This window comes from Hippocampus comes, unplaced genomic scaffold (assembly GCF_001891065.2).
Source record: "Hippocampus comes isolate QL1 unplaced genomic scaffold, H_comes_QL1_v1.1 scaffold67, whole genome shotgun sequence".
NCBI lineage: Eukaryota > Metazoa > Chordata > Actinopteri > Syngnathiformes > Syngnathidae > Hippocampus > Hippocampus comes.
In genome coordinates, this window is record NW_017805221.1 from 292,188 (window position 1) to 312,862 (window position 20,675).

Below are 20,675 nucleotides of genomic sequence, written 5' to 3' on the forward strand. Positions count from 1 at the left end.
CAACGACAAGGGCGACCTGGTGTACCAATGCTCCCCGGAGGCACGGCAGGCCGAGGCGGCCGCTTCCATCGCCCGCCTGGCCGCCGCTTACCAGCATGACTGGGAGGGAGCAGTGTCCCACCTCAACACGCTGCTGATCGCCCGGGGCAGCCCCGGCTATGCCGGGCCCAAGTTCAGCGAGCCGCCCTCGCCCAGCGTGCTCCCCAAGCCGCCGAGCCACTGGGTGGCCTTCCCAATGAGTGCCGGCGAGAGCAGGGAGATGATGACCTTCCAGCTCAAGAGCCTCTTAAAGGTGCCGGCCTGACGGGGCAAATGGCTGTAGTACACTTTTTAAAGAGCTTTTTTTTTTTTTTACAAAAAAAAAAACAACCAAATCACATATTACAACTCTCTTGCCTTGCTGGCGACGACTAAGTGGACCCCCCCCCCTTTTTTTTTTGCGGTTTTTGTTCTTTTTATTTTGGCTATCAAAGCAGATTGTGTGCACTTATTTTTCCATGTTAATTCCTGTCCACCTCTGTGGACATATACAGCCATTTTTCATTTTGATACTCAATAACGAGTTGCCGGCACGCGGTCCAATCTCCCTTTTTTTATGTAGCACATTTCAGAACGAGAGCCGCTCCAGTGTTCTCGCTTTCAAACAGTGGGACACTCGACTGCGATTCTGCTGGAAATCATGTGTACATTGTTGTTAATGCCGTTTGATGGAAAGTTGATATCGTGGCACGCAGGCCTTAGGCAGTCGACTCCTGTGTATCCTTCCTTATTTTAATTTTTTTTAAATCGCGCTGTGCGCACATGCACTACAGAAGGCGGCTGCTGTAAGGCCTGGCTGGCACTCATGTTCACGCTGCCTCTCAAAGACAAAGTTTTTCCTCTGTTGCTCTTGTTGGTGTCCTCCTTTTTTGGAGGGGGCATCCCAAAGGGGGCGGCGCCCACTTGAATCAAATGTTAGACGGGACAGACGTTCAGTTAGTGTGACAGTGTCAATGTCCCTCGTGAAGGGCAAAATGGCGGACAAATCGCGGCGTTTGCATTTGTCGGGTGTCCAACTGGTTTTGTTGTGCTTTGGCTGTGCCGTGCGTCAACCAAAGCTGTTACCCCTTCCCCACCCCGATGTTCCCCCGACTCGGTCTCATCTTGCAAGGCCCACTTGTGCCGCTAAGGCACGCGGAAGAGGACCCATTTATTGGGTCCTGTCTGCGGCACCGTTTGGCATTGGAAGAGAGAAGACCGCGGCGCCATTTCGTGACGTTACGTGAGCGGTGTGCGTTGTTTACGTTCCATCATGAGTTAATGAGCCCATTTTGCACTGCACTTGCTCCAGATATGTCATCGTTACAGGCTGCGTGCGATGTTGTTGAATCAGACGCGCAATTGACTATCTTGTTTTTCTTTCTCTTCGTGAGCTGTTTTTTTTTTTTTTTTTTTTTTGATTTGTTGTTGCTTTCCCCCGTGCAGAACTGAATCTGCTTCATAGCCAGACTAGAGACGACAAAACCTCATTTGTTGATCATGTCTTTCAGGAGCCATGTAAATACGACTCATGACAACATGTATAAAATTCTTGTAGCATATTATACAGTTGCAAGCCAAGGGTTTGGAGGAGGCTTGCGGATGAAAAGTATTTTTAGTACTCATGATAACACTGAATGTACGAGGCGCATATGCCGTCTCAACTTTGCCGATGCTGAAGAATATTTTTGTTAAGAAAAAAAGAAAACCATGCATTTACCAGTACGAGGGAGCCCTGCACTGAAGTCTTTCCAGAGATCTTGCACACGTTTTGTTTAAAAAATTTTGTACGATGCAGTGTAGGGTGAAAGAGAAGAGTTGATCATTGGAACTGGGGAGATTTGCTCATGCATGACATTCACCTGGATCAATTTGGAACTGTGTTCAAGCCCCTTTCGAAAAACAATTTGAATCTTGTCCTATTTTTTTTTCAGAAGCAACCACAACTCTCAGCTGTTCTTCCGCCAACTGATTTTTTTTTTAACAATCGATTACTATGGTTATCCAGTTAAGTCACGCGTTGCAGTCTCCCCATGCTAAATTAGAAGTCGTCTTGTCATTAATTGGATTTGAATTTGTCCCAAGCGATTATGTCATTGTATGTGGAAAGACGAAAATGCCGTTTAAAATTGGTAACAATTGGCTTGAAGAATCCGAGAAAAAAAAAACCCTCTTGATTTGATGAGTTAAATTTGACAAATAAAAATAAAGTCCCCTCCCCTTCCCCCCCAAACCATTTGACTGCCTTGATTTCATTGTATGTCTGTTGTCTCAGCGGGAGAGAGGCCAACTCTTTTCTTGAACAACCACAGGTAAGTCCAGCCACTGTACAAACAAGTGGCCCTCAGCTCACGTTTGTCACAAGCCACTTTGGAGTTGGGTCTTTCCTCGGAGGACCGTTACCACAGTTAAACGAATAAGCGTTTTGATCGTCACATCGTATTATTACTTGGACACTTAAAAAAAATGGATTCCTACTATTGGAATCAGTCAACTGTAATAGTTCGAGTGAGTGTAAACAGCGTAACAAAATTATTGCAAAATCTCAACGTTATTTATTACACATGACAATATGACATTTCGGTGCAGATTTTAGAAAGGATCACGCAAGTTCACACACGGGATTTGCTTTCGCGGGCCACAGAAAACATTGTGGCGGGCTGGATACGGCCTTGAGTTTGACGCCTGCGCTCGAAGCAGTTGCCTCAATGTTGTCGTGAGGAACAATGCAGGAGAACCCAAAAATGATGTTACTTCTTTTCAAGTCTAAAAAAATGTGAGCATGTTATGCGGCTCAAACTTGCCTTTCCTGGCAAATTTTAAGTCACATTTATGTGACGTTCAAGAAGGAACGTCCTGGTCCCAATACTCGACAGGAAGAGATCAGGTGATACTGCCGCCCTGGTGGTGTTTTAACGGTACTGCTGGGATTGAGCATCGTGCACTCTTGTTGTATTGAGCAACCAGACGCTTTGCTATGTTGACTTAACTGCTATCAACTAATAGAACTGCCAGTGATGGCCAACAAAACAACGGGCAAAACGGCCCTGGTGAGATTTGCCGAAATCGAAATGACTTTGGGGTCTTTTGCCCACAAAATGATTTGGACATGGAAAAGTCCAGTGTCGGTCCTGGGTCAGCCTATGGATCCAACGCATGGTGTTCTGGTAATCTACTTGGAAAAGTGTAAGACCTCATCAAAACATACGCCACTCGACAAAAAATGCAGATGAACAAAATGTGTTCCTAAAGAGGGTAAAGTAGTGTTCAAGTGAACCGCTGCTCAGCGCCCCCCGGACTTGTACTCTGCCCAGGAGCGGGAACGTGATCGCGAGCGGGACATGGAGCGGGACAGGGAGCGCGACGGGGAGCGGCCAAATGAGCGCTTGTGAGAACCGGGAGCCAGGTGGAATTCCTCTTCCTGGGCGGCGGGGCTGTGCGTCCGAGATCGGCTCTTTCGGCCCTTGGGCCTGGAGCGGGAGGGCGAGCGAGACGCCGAGCGGTTCCTGGAGCCGGCCTCGCGCTGGGTCTTGTGGCGCTCGTGCTGGCCGCTTCTGCGCCTGATTAAAAAGACACAGGACTCTCGCATTGGGACTGCTCAGCATAGCCCACTTGATGGCTTCGGCCTCATTTTGAGCCAGCCCAGCTTTTAAAACCTCATGCTCCTGACCTCTCAAACCTAATCGTATCACTTTGAATCGTTTATCTTTCAAATGTGCTTGTGTCGCGCCCACCATATATGGAGATCCAATTGTCTTTCTTTTTTTTTTTGAGGGACGCACCTTCAAGTTCAAACTTCCCTCGAGCAATTGTGCCATGCTAAAACTGATAACCTTTACTGTTAAACACACTGGGTGGGTGTGATGTCATGATTAACAGGGTTTCTATATTTTGATTTGAGCACAATAGGTAAATTCAGATCGAGACCACATTAAAGAACAATGTCATGTTTCCAGCAAGGAACTCCTGATGCACAAACGCAATCGATGCGTTGTTTCGTCCGATCAAAGAACGTACCCATCATTTTCGCGGCTTCTGCTGCGTCTGTGTCGGCCGTAGGAGCGCGAGCTGGAGCAGGAAAGGAGAAACAACCGTCATTGGGGGCGAAATGAAGAGCAACCGGTTTGAATGTGTGTCATCCACTCCAGCAGAAGAGCGTGAAGGACCTACTCTCTGGGGCTGTACGACCTCCGCGGCCGCCGGTCGTACGAGGGGCTGCGCGAACGGCGGCGCTCATAGCTACGACTGCGGGATCGGCGGCGGCGGTCTTCGTCGTCGTAGCGCGAGAAACTGCGGGGGGAATGGCGCTCCTTGGACTTCATCTGGTTGGGAGCTTTCGAGGGACAACGGAACAGGATTAACAACATTGAAGTGGCACAACGGAGCCCGTCAAGTACAGCGCGGACTCCAACTTGATGGCGAGCTAGCAAAAGTGCAGCGGTTCAATGCGCCCGAGACCCTCGTGATGGTAAAGGGGTTCAGATCACGGATGGATGGATTTACACGACTGCCAAAATCCAACGTAAAAGCAACACGCATGCTACTCTGAAGCCCGCTGAACTATCCTCCAAACTTTTCTGTCAATTTAGTAGAGGCACATTCTAACAAAACCCTGACTTTTATGGGACTTCAGAAGTTCCTCTGAATATTTTTATCTTTACATGTATATCAAAAAAACCCAAAAGGGTTCTTACTCTTGCGGTCACCCTGGGCAAACTGGATCTCAATCTGGCGCCCGCACACCCACTTGTGGTCCAGGTTGTGGAGGGCGTCTTCGGCATCTCGAACATCTTCAAACGTGCCAAGGCGGTTAAGGTTTTGATTTTCGGACACAAGACAGCAGACGCACGCACAGACTAGCCGACAAATGGACTAGTCTTTCCAAGCACGCAGACCCGCACCAAGTTTTCATTTGTACACATTCACTTGGAAATCAGTGCTGGCACACCATGAATATAATCGAGCACAACGCAAGACCTTGAAGAGTCTCGCGATTGACGACTGTGTGGACAAGACAGATAAATAAATAGTGATCAGATTTGAAGAGGATACATAAAGAGAAAAAGAAAAAAAAAATCTTGTCTTCTTTACCTTTTAACTTTGAACTTGAGCTTGCTCTTTATTGCCTTGGCAGGAGTAGCGCTTGTCTTTGCCCAATAAACACTTCGCCCGCTTTTCCTCGCTTTGGCCCATAAAATGGAGGCGCTCCCTTTGGCAGACAAAATGGCCGCTCTCTCTCTCTTGCACGCGCCCCTCTTTGCATCTTGATGCTTTTGCTGTGTGAGGTTTTTTTTTTTTTTTTTTTTAAAGCGCTTGATCTTTGGCTTTGGCTACTCTACCTGGTAACTTTTCTGTGTGTAGCGGTAGTGGGGGAGGGCGGGCTCTCCAGAACTGTATCTTTACCATTCTGAGGTAACAACAGAAGAGATAGCAGTTACAAATGGGACACATAAAGGAGGAGAAAAAGAAAGGATATTGAATGTAAGCAAATCCTCTTGGCCGCCGCGTATAGAAGTCAAGTGGAATGTAGACGTCTACAATAGGCCCGTAACGACCAAACTCACGTCGCAAATCTTCTGGCCTAAAGTGTCGTGAAATAATGAAATGAACACATTTTTATCTTTTATCTTTTCTTTTTTTTTTAACATGAGTCCAACCGAGATAGCGCCCACTGTGTGAACGAGCACAAGCGGTCTGACTGTACACAGTGGAAGTTATTTTGGTTCATTGTTCGGATAAAAACTTCAAATTAAGAAAAACATGAAATACGAAACAAAAAATCTCACATGTATACAGTGTAAAAACAAATAGGCAGCCAGTATGGAGGTTATTATAATAACCCATCTATCTTGAACATTTTGATTACATATCATCACCTAATAATGAAACGTGCAACTATTACATAGCTTTTGGTCTAGTTAGACAAAAATAAAAAAGCAAAAGATGTACACAATATTTAGGGAATCAACCGCTTAAGTGTTAACGTAGAAATAAGCATGCATTTTGTGCAGATTACAATCAATAATATGAAACATGATTTAGTACATTATGGAGGTTATTTGAGTGGCTTTAAAGTAGCTTTCCACTTTTATAGTATGTACATAATTACGCAGTTAAGTTCTAAATTTGTTTAAATGGCTTACATTTGTAGTTTTGAAAATCGTAATAAATAAACATATGTGTTCAATCAATAAACGTCTAAAAAACTACCGGTACACAAACGCTGAGGGTGACATTCCAGTTTAATCAAAATGGCGGCGACTGAGTTTGAAAGAATACGTCACACGGCACCCGGATGCTCAACTTCCCCAACATCTCCATCGGCCACCGTTAGTATTTTTTGCCTGGTGACGGCGTTCAATTTTTTTTTTTTTTTTGCTTGCTTTTGGGTGTTATTGGCAGTTTTCTAGTGTAACGTTACCTATTTTAAATGTTTCAGCTCCACTGCAAAGCTAGAATAGCAAATCGTTGTTCGTGTTACGGACGTTACTAAATTTCCTTCTAAATAGAACAATGGCGTATCTTTTCTCTCCTCGAACCACCAATTCGTCAGCAAAGCAGCCGACATTTGTTCGGAACGACAAGCACATTACTAGGCTCAGGCTGTCAACGTTCAGCAACGACGTCGGTGAGCCTTTTTTTTTTTTTTTTTGGAGAGGTTGGGCTGTAGGTAACTAGCATAGGGTTAGCTGTGCGGACTTACCTGGACTCCTCTGAGATATTCCGGACAAAGAGAGAGGAGTTTGGGGGTCGCAGATACCTCGCCATTTGTGACGGCGAGTTGCTAACTAGCCGCAGGGGTATGTATGTTTGTTTTAAACAGTCCCCGTTCAGGCGAAGCCCGACCGTCGGCTCTAATAATAAAGGCTCGGAAGGTATGGTGTGACCACAATGCGCATGCCCGTCCTCTTCGGCGCAGTTTGTGCGCATGTTCAGTGCGAAATCTCCGCGGTCAAGTGTGATGCGTTCAGGGTTCGTAAATTTAAAAAACCGAAGATGAAATCAATGAAGGACCCTGTGTTCGTTTTAAATAGACATTTATTTCAAAATTCGCCTTCCAATTTTTCACATTTTCTTGCTCTTCCTGACGAGAGTTACGGAGCCCATGTTCAAGGTCTGAAACGAGAGAAAATAGAAAAATATAACGATGGAGATTTACAACACGACACATCTAACTACGTGTTGCGAGTGATGAGTTCAGGATACTTCGATCATTTCGCCTCCTTTGATCTCTTGGATGTGGCAGAACTTGCCGGTGTTGCAGACCAGCTTGCCGCCCTCCAAGTTGACAACGCACTGGGGGCGTCACATAAAGGAGTATATACTGCATGTCAGATATAGATACCATCTGTTGTTTTTAGTTACAAAATATGCGGAAACTACTCCATATGTAAAATACAGTTGCACACCACTGAAAAATACATGACTAGGTTAAGTTTTGTACTTGTTCCTACTTCCTTTGAACATGTAAACCGAGATGAACTGACACCTATTGATCATTTTTCTTTCTTCCAATTCATCTGTTCAAGAAAGTAATCCATACAAATGAAAATAGGATGGTGACATCTATAAATGAGCACATTTCCAGTTGATTTGCTTACAAAATGCCCCCTAACGCTTCCCCAAATACGTTCCATGCCTTTGCAGTACTGCAGACGGAATCCAGCTATGGTTCATTGCATAAACAACCGCCCCCCCCCCCAAAAAAAAATCTATAATTCTGTAAAACACATGGCTTTTTGTCAGAAGCGCTTCACCTTGAGCTTCTTGCCGTCCATGGTGGTGATGTCAGCCTCCTTGCCGATAGTAAAGGAATTGGTCACGGTCTTCCCGGGGGTCTTGGAGGTCACCACGAAGTCGCTGCCCTTCTGCGTGATCTCCGTCACCGGCTTGATGTCCTTGGCCATCTTGATGACATCATCGGGGAGTTCTGGTGAGCAAAAGAGCAGCAGCAACAAGCAGCCCACGTCTTATTCATTGTTGTATCAAGACAGGACCGCCCCACCGCCCCAAGTTCTTTTGGCTCACCCATGGCCTTGAGAAAGGCCTCGTAGTTCTCCTGGGCGTAAACCTGCCACGTGCCGTTGAAGTCCATGTTGACCAAAAGGAGGCTGAGACGGGCTTTGAGGTGGGTTGTGAAGCTCAACCGTGTGGGGGAGAGTCTGCTCCAGCATGCTCGCTTTTATACTCCCCTGGCGTGGCGTTTAATTAGTAACCGCATCGGACGTTAGTTGAACAACCCCGAGTTCACTTGCTACTTTTGGGATCAAGAGGTTCTGATTCATGAAGCACGAAGCAGTGAGAAGTAACCACGTACAAATACTTGGTTACTGTTCTCGGAGAGATATGTCAGGTGTCTGTATTTTTCTGATGTCTTTTTAGTTTTGCTCCCCGCATCTGAAAACCAAGTGATGTGTTTTCTACTCGTTCAGTCGGCAAATGTGGATCATTGCTTTAAAAAAAAAAGTGCAGCTTTTTCTTTCTTCCCCAAGTTACCAAAACGAGTATGAGCACATATAATTGACAGTAAAAATGCCATTTTTGTCATGCACTTTTGGACTCAAGTACATTTCTGTCTGTACTTCTCTGCTGTTGAGCACAAGAGTTGAATCTGTACATCGACTTAAGAACAGAAGGTGCGTACATTTGATGATATGAAACTTTGATTTAATGAGAAGCACAAGGCACACACAACAGGCAATGCACCCTCGTCCACACGCAAAAGCATTTTCTTTCCGAACCAATCCGTACGTATGCCATCTGTCTGGACATCGCTTTGCACAAAGAAAGAAACACTTCCCGTTTACCATAAACACGATCTCAGCTCATCGACACTTTTGTTCCACTGCGCTAACGAAAACCTGAGCACCTACTGAGGCCCGTGAACAGTCTCGTATAGATGACGATCTGTGCGGCGGCCATGGTTTTCCCAGCTATGTGCATTCCAGGAGACTGCACCGTGCGGTTGCGCTCCAACTTGGTGTCATCCACCTCTATGACCTTTTTGTTCCGGTTAGCCATTTTCATGTCATATTCTTTAATATTACTGGAATCGAAGCAAAACCGCTTTGAATAAGCAAACGATAAGTGTCACCATCAATTCTATCAGTTGATGGATGTTCTCGACATGTGCGGGACTTCCAACTGCTGAGCCCATGTGCTCATGCTCACAAAAACAGCAGAACCTACCAAGACACATCATGTGGAGACTGGCAAGCAGCCGAGGGCAAACAACGCCTCTTGGCCAAAAGTGAGCTGAAATAGGCTCCAGTCAGTAAGATTTGATGCAAGCCAAACGAAGTTCTGAAAAGAAAAAAAAAAACACAGATGGATGCATTGGTGAATGATTTTAAAAAATGCATCCTAGCACTCAGCAGGCCTCTCCCACTTCTGCAGTTGAGTAAATAAAGGCCGCTCGTTGCGGAAACGCACGATTTGGGCTTGGCCTCGGTCACGTCTGCAACCTTTCCTCTCTTTGCGGTGCTGTTGAACCTCCTCACGTGACTCCGGAGGCCCACCGGTGAGGTGAACGACCCCGTGGACTGTTTGTGTTTGCACTTTGAGAGTACAAACTGGCTCCTTTGGCTTGTGCATTTTGTTCCCTCCCTGTACCCAATGCGGACCGAAACCGTGGCCTTAAAACGACGGGACATACCGAACTAGGATTTTAGGTGGACCGCCCATCAATCATCAGCCTCCGTGAACCAGGAAGTAGCTTAAGCGCGCAATGCTCTCGTATCACTTGCATGGGAATCTTTCCGTTGGGGAAAAAAAACAAAAACAAAACAAGACTAATCCATCATGGCACACCACGTGCACTTGGGGGCTATACTGCACCAAACATAATGGAGCCCGGGGGCGGCAAGCAAAGGCGTTGCCCATGGGGAGCGGCGCAGGCCGCCTTTACAAACCCATCTCCACGGCGTCGGCCGGCGGCGCCTCGCCGCGCTTGTACACGCTCACCGTCACCTCCACCGACTCGGAGCCGCAGCGGTTGCGCACCAGCACGGTATATTTGCCCGAGTTTTCGGTGCGCACGTCGTTGATGGTGATGGTGCTGCAGCCGCGCTCCCTGGTGATGAAGAACTGGTCTTCGCCGGCGATCTCGCGCTCGTTACGCAGCCAGAAGACGTCCGGGGTGGGGTCGCCCTCGATGAAGCACGTCAGGCACAGAGACTGCCGGCGGGAGAACGTTGTGGAATTTGGAAAGGGACAAAATCGCCCAACTGCTGTGGGAAGGCGAGTTGCTACCTTGCCCTCCATGATGGCCACCACATCCGGCAGACCTTTTGTCACTTTGGCCCGATCTGAAACAAACTCATAACTGAATAAGGTTCATTCTTTTTCTGGCTTTGAATTGATTCACAGAGAGGTTTTTTTGTAGATTACTATTTACCTGACATGTTTCCGCTAAAACATGTCAGGTAAACAACCACGTCAGTGATGCAAGAACCGAGCAGTTGAAACAAACTCAGTCAGCCGCCCTTGTCGTTTCTTGTAAGTTTTGTCACTCACTTTTCTCAATGACGGCCTCTTGCCTGGACAGAAGAAAACGACGCGGCATCAGCGAGCAATCATGCGGAGGGCGTTGAAACTAAAGAAGAGACAGCTTACTTCAGCCTCTGCTGCTCCAGCAAGGCATCTGCAAAAGCTGCAAATGAAACATGGAATCTCTTTACAACGAGGCCATCTCAAAGGCGCTGCGGATTTGTGGCATGCCCCCCACCTTGTCCGGACAGGTCCAAGTGACGGCAATGCGTCTCGCCGCCGTCAAACATCTCCAGGGTGTATTTGCCTTTGTCGTTCTCCGTAGGGTTGAAGATGTCCATCCAAACCATGCGCTCGTTGTTGCCCATCCTGATCCTGGACTGGGGTTCCATCCGTTTCCCCCTGCGAGACAAGCAAACATCCGCACGGCCATTGTCGACGTCGCCTGCTCATGACGGGGCCGCGTGGGGGCTTTTTGCCCAAAGGAGGGCACACCCCAGACCGGTCGCCATATCAAGCGAGTCCCCTCGTCCGGCGGGCTGCTTTTTGTGGCAGAGGGCACCGTGTGTTCAATGTCTTGCCAGCAGGTGGTGCTGCAGGCTCAGTTTCAAACTTGACGATGACGTTCCCACCCACATTTCTCTTTGTCCGAGGCACCGCGATGCTGAAAAGATTTTTGTTTGGGCTCTCTGGTTCAGCCAAAACACCGAGGTCATCGAAATGGCTCTTTTCCTTCAAAGCAAAATCGGAGGTTGCTGAATGCAAACACGAATAATGACGGGATACGCTTATGGAATAAAAGTGAAAAAAAAAATGGATTCAAGATTAAGTTTGTTGGCAGCGCCCTTCTCTTTTGAGACTGTCATTTGGCTGCAGTTGACACAAATCACTGCCAGTGTCCATGTACGAGGAATTTGGGTGAGAGGTCGGGGTACGCTCCAGTTCAGGCTCCCCTTGCCGCCTTTGGACAGTTTAGTCGTCCAAGAATCGAACGGGCGCGTCTGAACAAAGTCCTGCATGAAGCTGATGCGTGAGGCGGGCAACTGCTCGGCCTTACTTGAAGTCCCAGCTGGTCTTCAGGGCGCTGATGTAATACGTGAGGCAGCAGTAGAGCCTGAAACCTTCTGCCGTGCTCTGAACCCTCAGCGGACCCGCTGACAATCCTGCAGAGACGGACGGACGGAGGCAGAGCGGGACGGAGGGATCGAGAGAGATGTCGTTGTCACGTCAACACTTGCGGGGTCGGGCCTCCGGTGTGCGACTCGCTCACCGCATTGTTTGCTCAGCTGCTGGAGAAGCTTGTCGTACTCTGTGAAGAAACGCCACGTCTCACTCATCGGCGCTGTGTGACATTTACGGCCAAAAGCGCCAATCGTGAGCCTGCTGGCCCATCGACGCGCATGCCCGCTGCTCATTCTTCACGAGCGCCATTTTTAACCTCAGAATTCTTTTTATTTCTATGCCGGTCGGTCAGACTATGCAGAGTGTGCAAAAATGCACGCTTGTCGACCGCCTCGCCGTGTCGGAAAAAAAAAAAAAAAAACGACTTGACTTTCATCACCTTCATGCTGCAACGCCAAGGTGCTGACGTCCTCTCCTCTGGCATCCGACACCACCGCTTTGTATGAGCCCGCCTGCTGTTTTTCAATCTGAGGGGACACAGACGCATCTCCGGTAATTAGCCGTTCACGAGGGACACACGTATCGATGAGCGTTGGATGACCTGCGGGATGGTGAGCGCGCCGACCCCAGACGGGGGGTCGTAATCAGCCTGCGGCAGCGCCACTCCGTCCTTGGACCACTTGAGGGTTGTGTCTTTGCTTGCGTTGGTCACCTGCGGAAGTCACGACGTGTCATACAGTCGTACGCAGCGGATGCAAAGGATTTTTGGAGAGTTAAAATCAAACACACACAAATTTGTTTCATACTCATTTTTGCCATTATAAAACACAATTCTTCTCGATTTTGCAACGTGTCAACTTGATCTGACACGGGTGTATTTACAATCACGTGTAGGGATTTAAAATGCAAAAATAGAGAATAAACACAAAACAAAGAGCACAACACAGAATCTATTTTTTTGCCCCTTTCTTAAGTTTGAAAATATTTATTTTTAGATTTTGGTGGGCAACATTTTTTCCTTTCAGTTTTCATGAAGTCCTCCGAAGACCCCGCTCGATTTATGACGAACATAATTGAAGACTCCAGCATATTGTTTGGGATGATGAGCCTTTGATGGCAAACCCACAAGTACAAATTTGACAAATGAGTCCTTTGGGTTGCCGCCGGGCGAATCTATTTGATGAGAGCGCCTCTTTTATCGCTTGCGCGAATGACCGTCGGACAACAGCAGGCGAAAACAGCGGCGTTGCGGTCATTGGCGCAATTGAGTACCTTGCACTTTATGGTCACTTGGCAATCCTCGTTAACGTCCCACGACAAGAGCTCCTCGAAGTACGGTCCTACGGCAAGACGGGGAGAAGCAAACCATGACGCCGCCTAAAGGTCACCGGCGCCGCCCATCGGTTCTCAGAATGAGGCGGCGGCGACGTGTTTGCAGAGAGGCACGCGCGGACATCTCACCGCTCTTTCTCTCGCAGTCGCGTCGCTTAGCGTTGGCCAGGGCGAGCAGCTCGCGGAATTCTGCGTGGGGGTAAAAGACGCAGAGGGCGTTAGGCGAGCCCAGGCAGTCCAACTCGCTTGGCTCAAAGAGGAGAGGAACTCGTCAACGTGGGGAAGACCTTTCATTTCGGGGCCGTTACGACCATATGAAGACGTCAAAAGAACATCATGGAAGCTGACATGCTCCATTTGCTTTCGAGGGCCACATGAAATGAGGTGGCGGGACAGATCTGGCCCCCGGGCCCCGAGTTGGGACACCTGTGGCTCAGCTCGTTCCTCAGGTGAGCAGTTTGGGCTTTTTGCTTTGTTCGTGTTTATTCGACAGTCGCCCTTTTGGAGATATGTGATGTTTCTTGGGGTCGGGTTTTGACTTATCATCAGACATACGAACGATATTTTTGGATTACCATGACGAAAAAGCGTGGGGGCGGGAAAAAAAGAAAATAACGCATTTGCTTACACGTAACACATTGGTCATGCATTTATGGAGACATTTTTGACTACAATCGAAATGTGAATCTTTTTTTTTTTTCAATATATTGTAAGAACAACGCAAAAAGGCCTTTGTTTATAGCTGTCATCATTTGTACACAATGGAATCATGTAACACTTTGAAATTGTTGTTTTTTTTAATCGAACTTCTAAAATGCAGACTTGATTTGATTTGAAGAAATATGCTGTCCTGGCAACAGGGCAGCGCCAAAGTGGCTCACATCTCCGGATTCAAATGGCGCTTTGGGCGTCAGGAGGACTGATGCGTGATCGTAAGCGCTTGAATCCGTGATCGTAAGCGCTTGAATCCGTGGACTCGATCTGGGCGGTGACTCACCGTGATCCACCAAGACCAAGGTGAACTGGTTCCTGGCACGTCCATCGCGCAGCTGGGCCGTGTACGTGCCTTCGTCCTCGTGGGTCATGCGATCTATCAGCACCTCCACGAGACCGCCGGCCTTGTCAAAGTTGATCCTGCGACCCTGCGGCGGCGCGGGCGAGACGAGACCCGGTGGGAATGTGAAAGCCACTCACCCGCGCGCATTCGGACATATTTGGCAACTCACGCGGGACACAAATGGCAAAAACATCATTTGGGCTTTTATGTTCCTGACGTGGAGCGTACGATGGCGCGGCGCTGATGGACGGCGAGCCCGAGGGCGCTCATCAGCTAAATGGCCTTTTGGATTCGCAAACCTCAGCTGTGATCATTTCGAAACGGCGTGTAATCAGCGCTCCTCAGATGGAACTCGGGGGATGGCGGGCAGATAATGGAGCTAATGGAAATGAGACACCGGCGCCGCCTGAGTGGCAGCTGCTGCCGACGAGAGAGGTGATGCAAGTAAGCCAGTGAACGGTGACAACACGTTGCATTTACGTTTTCCTCCGCCGCCGATGATCGTGTTTAGGGCCCGCCTCCTAAATTGTTCTGCTGCGTTTCGTTGGGAAACTCAAGGATGCCTTTTTTTTTTTGAAACCTCCGCCAAATATTGACGGGATCTGGGTCAAGTGGAAGAGAAATGGGTTAGCAGTAAGTTCCAGTAAAATACGGATTCGTCCGGTGCCTTTTCCTCCGCTCTGTGCCAAATCCTCTGTCTGTCTTCCTGCACGCAGGCAGCCCAGCCCCCGCTTTGCATCATCGTTGCCTAGTAACGCGCTCACCGCGCACGAAACTCCAGGCTAGATAGAAGATGCGCGGCGGTTTTGAAAAATGGACGTGGACAGCACTTTCTAGGCCACTGGATTGAAGGATCGTCCGAGTTCAGTCCAAGTGTGCCCAGACAGGCTGAAAAATGGACATGCGCGGCCCGTCCTTTGCTGACAATCCAGGGTGGTCGGGATGCTCAAGTTCAGGCTATCAAGTGTTTCCTCAATGTTCAAAGTCTTCCAAGTCCAAATCTTTATGGAATTTCCAGCACTTTTTAATAGCCTCCAGACTATGCCCAGGTTCAGGCTATTTCAGTCTATGAAGACACCCCCCCACGCAACGTTCATTGCTGGTCGGGCACATTCCACTTGATGTTCGTCGAAATGCTTTCTTGACTTCTCCTTCCCGATTGACTACCAAGTGAAATTAAATGCATCAATGCAAAAAGCGAAGAGATCAATGGAACGAGAGGAATTTGCGAAAAGACATTTTCACAACACCAATCGATTTCAAGAAGCAAAAACATTTTTCATTGCTCTCCTTCACAGGTTTGTCTTCCCGGGCTGAGTAGCTCGACTTCATTTGACTTTCATCTCAACAAATGCTGCGGGCAAGCACGGAGGAGGGCAAAGCGGGCTCTCCGCTTGAGAAGCTCGCCCATTTCCTCTCCAGGACTCCCCACGATGGCGGAGTCGTTTGACTTGCTTTTAATTTGATGACGTGGTCTCTCGGTGCTAAAAGGAGACTCAACGAAGCTCTCGTTGAGTCAGAGGCTCCGTTGTGTGCCTGCGCGAGGCCGACCTCATGCCGCGAGGAGAAATTCAATGCTGGCGTCAAGCTCAATTTTCCCAGCCAACCGACGGCAAGAAAGGTCCGACGTGAATCGATGCCGGTTGCCATGGTGGCTGTGAGAAGCGCCGACGAGGCGCTTCTGTTTGTCTGCTCGCTCATCATGTCCTCGTAGCCAAATGACTAATGGGGATGCAGCTGGACTGTTAGCCTGTTGCTCTTCATTATTCATCATAAAAAAAACATACTGCCAATGTCCGTGGGGGAGGGGGGGAACCCGGGATATTTTCAAGGAAATGTTTTTTTTTTTTTTTCCCTCAAGCAACAGCGCTTACCGGAGTGCTGGAGATTTCTTTGTCGTTGAAAACAAGACGCAGCTCGGCATCGTCGCTCAGACTTTCCGTGTGAAGCCACAGACGCGCGCCGCCCGTCTCCGAAACCTCCACATGCCAACCCGACTTGAGTGCGATCACTGGCGAAGGATGACACATTCCCATTTTTTTTCCCACAATGATGACTGAATTCATTCTCATATAACGAGTTCAATAACAAGATGAAGAGGCATACGTGGATTTTGGACTTGCTGGCTGAGTTCTTTGAGGCGCTCGAGGTCTGCAAGAGGGACAAGCGGTTCATGAATCTTTGACTTCATTGATGACATTTTGAAAAGTGAAAAGGAGAGAACATGACGGCTTATTGGCTTGGCGACCCTGCGAGAAGTTGCCATGCAACAAGATGAAATTGCTCCTGCTGGCGATTGTGAGTCCTGCGTTTGCGGAATTTATGCACAGCATGAAAATGCGGTGGAAACGTCATCTCCATTTTTTTTTCTTTTTTTCATCTGCAAAGCTAACTTCAGTCATGTTAAAGTAAAGACAAATAGATTTCGTTTAGCCTGCGTACAATTTCTAGAATTTCCAAAGTGGGAGCAGCACCTTGAAACAAACGAACATTTTTTTCTCCAGAGCGGGTGCAACCGCCTGAGCAAAATAAAGAATTCTATTTTATTGTTTGAAATGAACCTTTTAAACTAACTTCAGCCACGCCACAGTCAAAATGTATCGATTTTTAAGTTCGTCTTTGTAAAACTGAGAATTTTCAAACATAACACAGTGGAAGCGAAAAAAAAAAAAAAAAAAAGTTTAAAGACAAACTTTTTTTTTTGGCTGCACCTTCCCTCAAGCCACCCTTTTCAAAACTGTTTCATGTAATGTGAAGACTCAGAATGGGTTTCCAGTATACGGTGGCCTCTAAAAGAGGTATTCAAATGGTTGGTGGAGAGAACATGGAGAGACTTTGAATGGTCGGCAGGCCATTTTGCCCAACCTTCGGCAGTGAGGAGGTAGCTGGATGACAGGCTGGGCTCGTCGCTCATCTCCACGGTGTAGAGACCCAGGTCTTGCTCAGAGGGGTCGCTGAAGGTGAGGACAGACCTAGTGGAGACATAAAACGGATTCTAAGCCAGTGTATTTCTCGAGCACTTTCAAACCACCACCGCTGTCTCCAAAGTGCTGTATGTACGTGGAGCCAAAAGAAGTCACACAGCAACAAACAATAAATGAGTAGAAAGCACAAAAACCGTCAAACCAAACATCAAGTTTCGTGCGGAGGCAAAAGCCAAAGAAGAAAAATGATGTGTTGGAAAGATGGGCAGTGAGGGGGGCTTGCCCAACACTCATTCCAAAGAGAGGGAGCGGCGACAGAAAAGGCTCCGTCCCCTCTGAGCCTCCGCTTTGTTCTCGGTACTTCCAACCGCGTCTGGTCCGCAGACCCGAGGCGGCGGGCAGGGGTGGGGGGGAGCTCCGAGAGGTAAGGTGGGGCCGGGCCATTTCAAGATTGGAAAACAAGTCTTAAAGAGAACTCTAAAATGTTTGAAGGGATGCCAGAGTAGGAGTTGAGAGCTCCCTCTCACGGGTACCAGTCAAGAGGCGAGCAGCAGCATTTTGGACCCACTGGAGACGCTTCATGGAGGATCGGCTGACTCCAAAGTCAAGTGCTTGACGGCAATCCGGCCGGCGTCATCATCTCGCATCCTCTTACCCGAGTTGGTGAGCCCATGACATCACAGCCACACAGAGCAGGTGGGCCGTACCCACCTGCCGTCCTTGTTGTCGGCCTGAGCTCTCGCGCCGTCGATGGGCTGGCTGTAGTTTTTGGCCCAGAGACCCTCGTTGCCGTCGACGACGTGATCGCAGGCGAAGGCCAGGTAGATGAAGCCGTCGTCGTCCACGCCCGCCTCAATGTTTGGGCTGTCTGCGCATGGGTGATACGAGCAAGATTGATGTTGTGACGTTTCAAATCAAATGCCACCAGAAATCGTGCGGCAGAATGATGCGAGGCCTGACCTGGCGAGGTGAGTGCCACGATTGGCTCCGAAGGGAGGGAGGGGGCTCCTGCTCCCGCCTCATTGACAGCCGACACACGGAGACGGTAGATCTGACCCGCCTGAAGACCTGAAACCTGGTCGTCAGAAGAAAGGGAGTCAAACATTGAGCACCGGTCAGGGTGGTCATCATACAAAAATATCCTTGAGGATCAGGTGTCCTGGTCACATTCCTTGTTTGGCATATCCCGCCTTTCGTGATGAGGACGACTTTCTTGGGTTCAACCTACGGAGAACACGGCAGGTCTCCTCGACGCGTGCCGTGATTGTATCTCCTCACCTTATGATGAGTGTCGGTGACGGGCTCGTCGTTGACGGCGGTCCACTCGTCGGACCGCTCGCCTCGGCTGATTTCCAGTGAGTAGCCCGTGACGGGGCCGCGACCTTCGTAGAGCGGCGCGGCCCACAGGAGCACCAGCGAGTGGTCTTTCACCTCGCGGACCTCCAAGTCAAAGGGACAACCTGAGGGAGATTGGGCGCTGAGCCAGGCGTGTCCACCACGACGGCCATCGAGAAGCGCAAAGCTTGCCGCTGCGTTTGCCGAATGATTTGGGGGCCCACCTGAGAGTTATTCATGCCGCCCAGGGAGGCCCATCGGGCGGGATGAACGAGCCGCGCTTCCGAAAACGGCACGCGCCGGAGTGCGCCGCCTCGTTCCATTTTCGACGTGAATGTCACGACGCGGGTGGGAGAGCGCGCGACCGCGTTTTCTATGCGATCATCAGACACGGCCCGAGGGCTTTGGTCGCACGGCGGCTTTCATGTCGTCGCCATGGCAACTGTTGAAGGCCGAGCTGGGACCTTCCCGCACCTCGACCGGCACTCGAAAGTGATGAAACGCGGCTGATGGAAACAAACACGATGTGTGCTCGAAGAAGGCAGCATGAAGGCGACGACCTCCACCTCCACCTTATGACTGCTGTTCCAAAGAAGGGGGAACTATCCGGAAAGGGGGTGGGCTCAATTTCACAGTTTCGAGTTAAGCTGGGACACTTTGGCTATTTCAAACGGGAAACGTTTGGGTGGGGATTCTCGGGATTCGGGGCTGCACAACCGCTTCATCAATTTGATCGACTCATTCCAGGGTGATATTTTGAGTGCCATCCTTTGCGAATCCGCCCCCGCGTGTTCCGTGGCTTCTGAAGCAAATCCCTGTTGAGGTTCACCACTTACACTCACAATTTGGCTCCGACTGAGAGAAGCTCATTTGCAAAAGGAGTGTTGCCAATTTTGTAATTTGCTCACTCTATTTAGCAACTTATAAATAAATAATTAAAAAAGCTCGACAACTTTCATGGGAATCCTTTTCTAATTGTTTACGGTATGAGATAATTGCGCTGAATATTTTGAAAGGCCAGGTGCCCATTACATGTTGGGACAGCAGCGATTTCACAATGCGACCCCTGCCCCCCACCCGGGTCCCCGTTTCCCGACTCACCAGGCTCCGGCATGGTCCATTCCTCACACAGGAAAGCCTCACTGGGCTCTGATGGCTCCCCCACGCCAACCATGTTGGCGGCAAACACGCGGAACTGGTACCAAAGCCCGCTGCTCAAGTTGGAAACCTATCCCCCCCCCCCACCCCCCAAAAAAAAAAAAAACTCAGTCAGGTAACTAACAAGGGCCAAATCATGACTTGAGTGGAGCGTGTTAAAAGTTGACAAAAGCAAATAAAACCCAAGTGAGCTAGACTCGGCATTGCGGTTGTCTTTTCCCTGCCACGTTTGTTTGGATTTATGGCTCCTGGGTGGTATTTGAGAAGGCATTACCGTTTTTCTCTTGAGACCACCCCGGACACTTTTGCTTTGGAAAGAGAGGGGATTGGGCCTTATTGATTGGCACATTGATCTGACTATTCGCAAGCACTTCGGCATGAAGGCTCTTATCGGCTCGGTGAGACGCTCTCGCCTTATTCACCGAGGTGAGAAGATGCACTCGGAGGGGTGGTGGAACCCCCCCCCCCCTCCCCCCAAAAGGGATGCTTGAAATGACATATAATGATTCCAAGTACACTCAGCATCCACTTGGGGCCAAACGAGTGGCGTTGGATAGTTTGAGTCACTTTTCATTGCGCTTCCGCCCTGTTCAATAAATGTTGCTGGGAGTGGATCCCTTTCCAGGACAATTCTTCATTTTCTGCCCAAACAAAGCTCTGCATGCGTTTTTGGAACAGCAGGTCTGTGCCAAGAACATTCCATTTGGATTAGTTTATTCCGACACATCTTATTTCTTGTCCCATTGAAAAAAAGCGCTGTTTCATGCAAATGCCCTCTCGACCGATGATCCAACGACAAGTCCCGCTGTTGTTACGGCGACCACCGATGTGGAGCCGAAGAGAAGAGAGAGAACTTGACGAGCGATTGAGGAAATCATGCCTATCGGAAGCTAGCCCTAAACCAAAGGCGCCCCCCTAACCACTAAGCCACCTTAACCCGAACCTCACCCACAACCCCAACACTAACCCCGATCCCAAACCTCCCAATCCTTACCCTAAATCCAACCCTACCCTAACCCAACCCAAAACCCGAATACAACCCTAACCACTAACCTTCAACCAACCGTAACCCAAAAACGAAGTGCTCTCCCTAACGTCCAACGCGAAAACTAAATGCTTTCCACTTTGCCTAAAGCCCGCACCTCCCCGTAACCCTCGCCAGCGCTGATCTGCGCATCCAACAAAATGCCGCTCTAGCGTTAGATTTACTTGGACGTGTTTGTTGTTTTACACCTGATGGA

The 20,675-nt window shown here is 48.9% G+C and overlaps 4 protein-coding genes across 7 annotated transcripts in view; 1 reads left to right on the plus strand and 3 right to left on the minus strand.

The window, feature by feature from the left end:
* Window positions 1–2,217, plus strand: part of pnrc2 (proline-rich nuclear receptor coactivator 2) — a 4,680-nt gene extending 2,463 nt beyond the window's left edge. Inside the window, exon 4 of one of the 2 annotated variants that reach the window (XM_019869052.1) lies at window positions 2–2,217. In XM_019869052.1, coding sequence (XP_019724611.1) covers window positions 2–304 — 303 coding nt within the window. In that variant the 3' untranslated portion in view covers window positions 305–2,217. The other variant, XM_019869051.1, reaches the window with a different exon arrangement.
* A 397-nt stretch (window positions 2,218–2,614) lies between these two features.
* Window positions 2,615–6,946, minus strand: srsf10a (serine and arginine rich splicing factor 10a). The gene is made up of 6 exons (XM_019869048.1): window positions 6,722–6,946; window positions 5,495–5,599; window positions 4,713–4,816; window positions 4,189–4,351; window positions 4,036–4,086; window positions 2,615–3,578 (listed from the first exon to the last, which is right to left on the minus strand). The coding sequence occupies exons 1-6, from the start codon at window positions 6,784–6,786 to the stop codon at window positions 3,302–3,304; spliced, it is 765 nt and encodes a 254-aa protein (XP_019724607.1). The 5' UTR covers window positions 6,787–6,946; the 3' UTR covers window positions 2,615–3,301.
* myom3 (myomesin 3) overlaps window positions 3,601–20,675 on the minus strand; it is a 39,695-nt gene continuing 22,620 nt past the window's right edge. For 2 of the 3 annotated variants that reach the window (XM_019869047.1, XM_019869046.1), the window contains exons 19-37: window positions 19,378–19,504; window positions 18,220–18,401; window positions 17,902–18,016; window positions 17,653–17,809; window positions 16,883–16,989; window positions 16,124–16,168; window positions 15,892–16,028; window positions 13,958–14,102; window positions 13,090–13,149; window positions 12,901–12,968; window positions 12,230–12,340; window positions 12,068–12,155; window positions 11,777–11,815; window positions 11,564–11,669; window positions 10,745–10,908; window positions 10,633–10,669; window positions 10,534–10,556; window positions 10,270–10,325; window positions 8,669–10,194 (exon numbers count right to left, since the gene is read on the minus strand). In XM_019869047.1, the coding sequence (XP_019724606.1) occupies window positions 9,922–10,194; window positions 10,270–10,325; window positions 10,534–10,556; window positions 10,633–10,669; window positions 10,745–10,908; window positions 11,564–11,669; window positions 11,777–11,815; window positions 12,068–12,155; window positions 12,230–12,340; window positions 12,901–12,968; window positions 13,090–13,149; window positions 13,958–14,102; window positions 15,892–16,028; window positions 16,124–16,168; window positions 16,883–16,989; window positions 17,653–17,809; window positions 17,902–18,016; window positions 18,220–18,401; window positions 19,378–19,504 (2,040 nt within the window). In that variant the 3' untranslated portion in view covers window positions 8,669–9,921. Of the gene's footprint in view, window positions 3,613–8,668; window positions 10,195–10,269; window positions 10,326–10,533; window positions 10,557–10,632; window positions 10,670–10,744; window positions 10,909–11,563; window positions 11,670–11,776; window positions 11,816–12,067; window positions 12,156–12,229; window positions 12,341–12,900; window positions 12,969–13,089; window positions 13,150–13,957; window positions 14,103–15,891; window positions 16,029–16,123; window positions 16,169–16,882; window positions 16,990–17,652; window positions 17,810–17,901; window positions 18,017–18,219; window positions 18,402–19,377; window positions 19,505–20,675 lie in introns of those variants that run through there. The other variant, XR_002168171.1, reaches the window with a different exon arrangement.
* Window positions 7,039–8,196, minus strand: fabp10a (fatty acid binding protein 10a, liver basic). Its single transcript, XM_019869053.1, has 4 exons — window positions 8,047–8,196; window positions 7,776–7,948; window positions 7,225–7,314; window positions 7,039–7,134 (listed from the first exon to the last, which is right to left on the minus strand). The coding sequence occupies exons 1-4, from the start codon at window positions 8,111–8,113 to the stop codon at window positions 7,084–7,086; spliced, it is 381 nt and encodes a 126-aa protein (XP_019724612.1). The 5' UTR covers window positions 8,114–8,196; the 3' UTR covers window positions 7,039–7,083.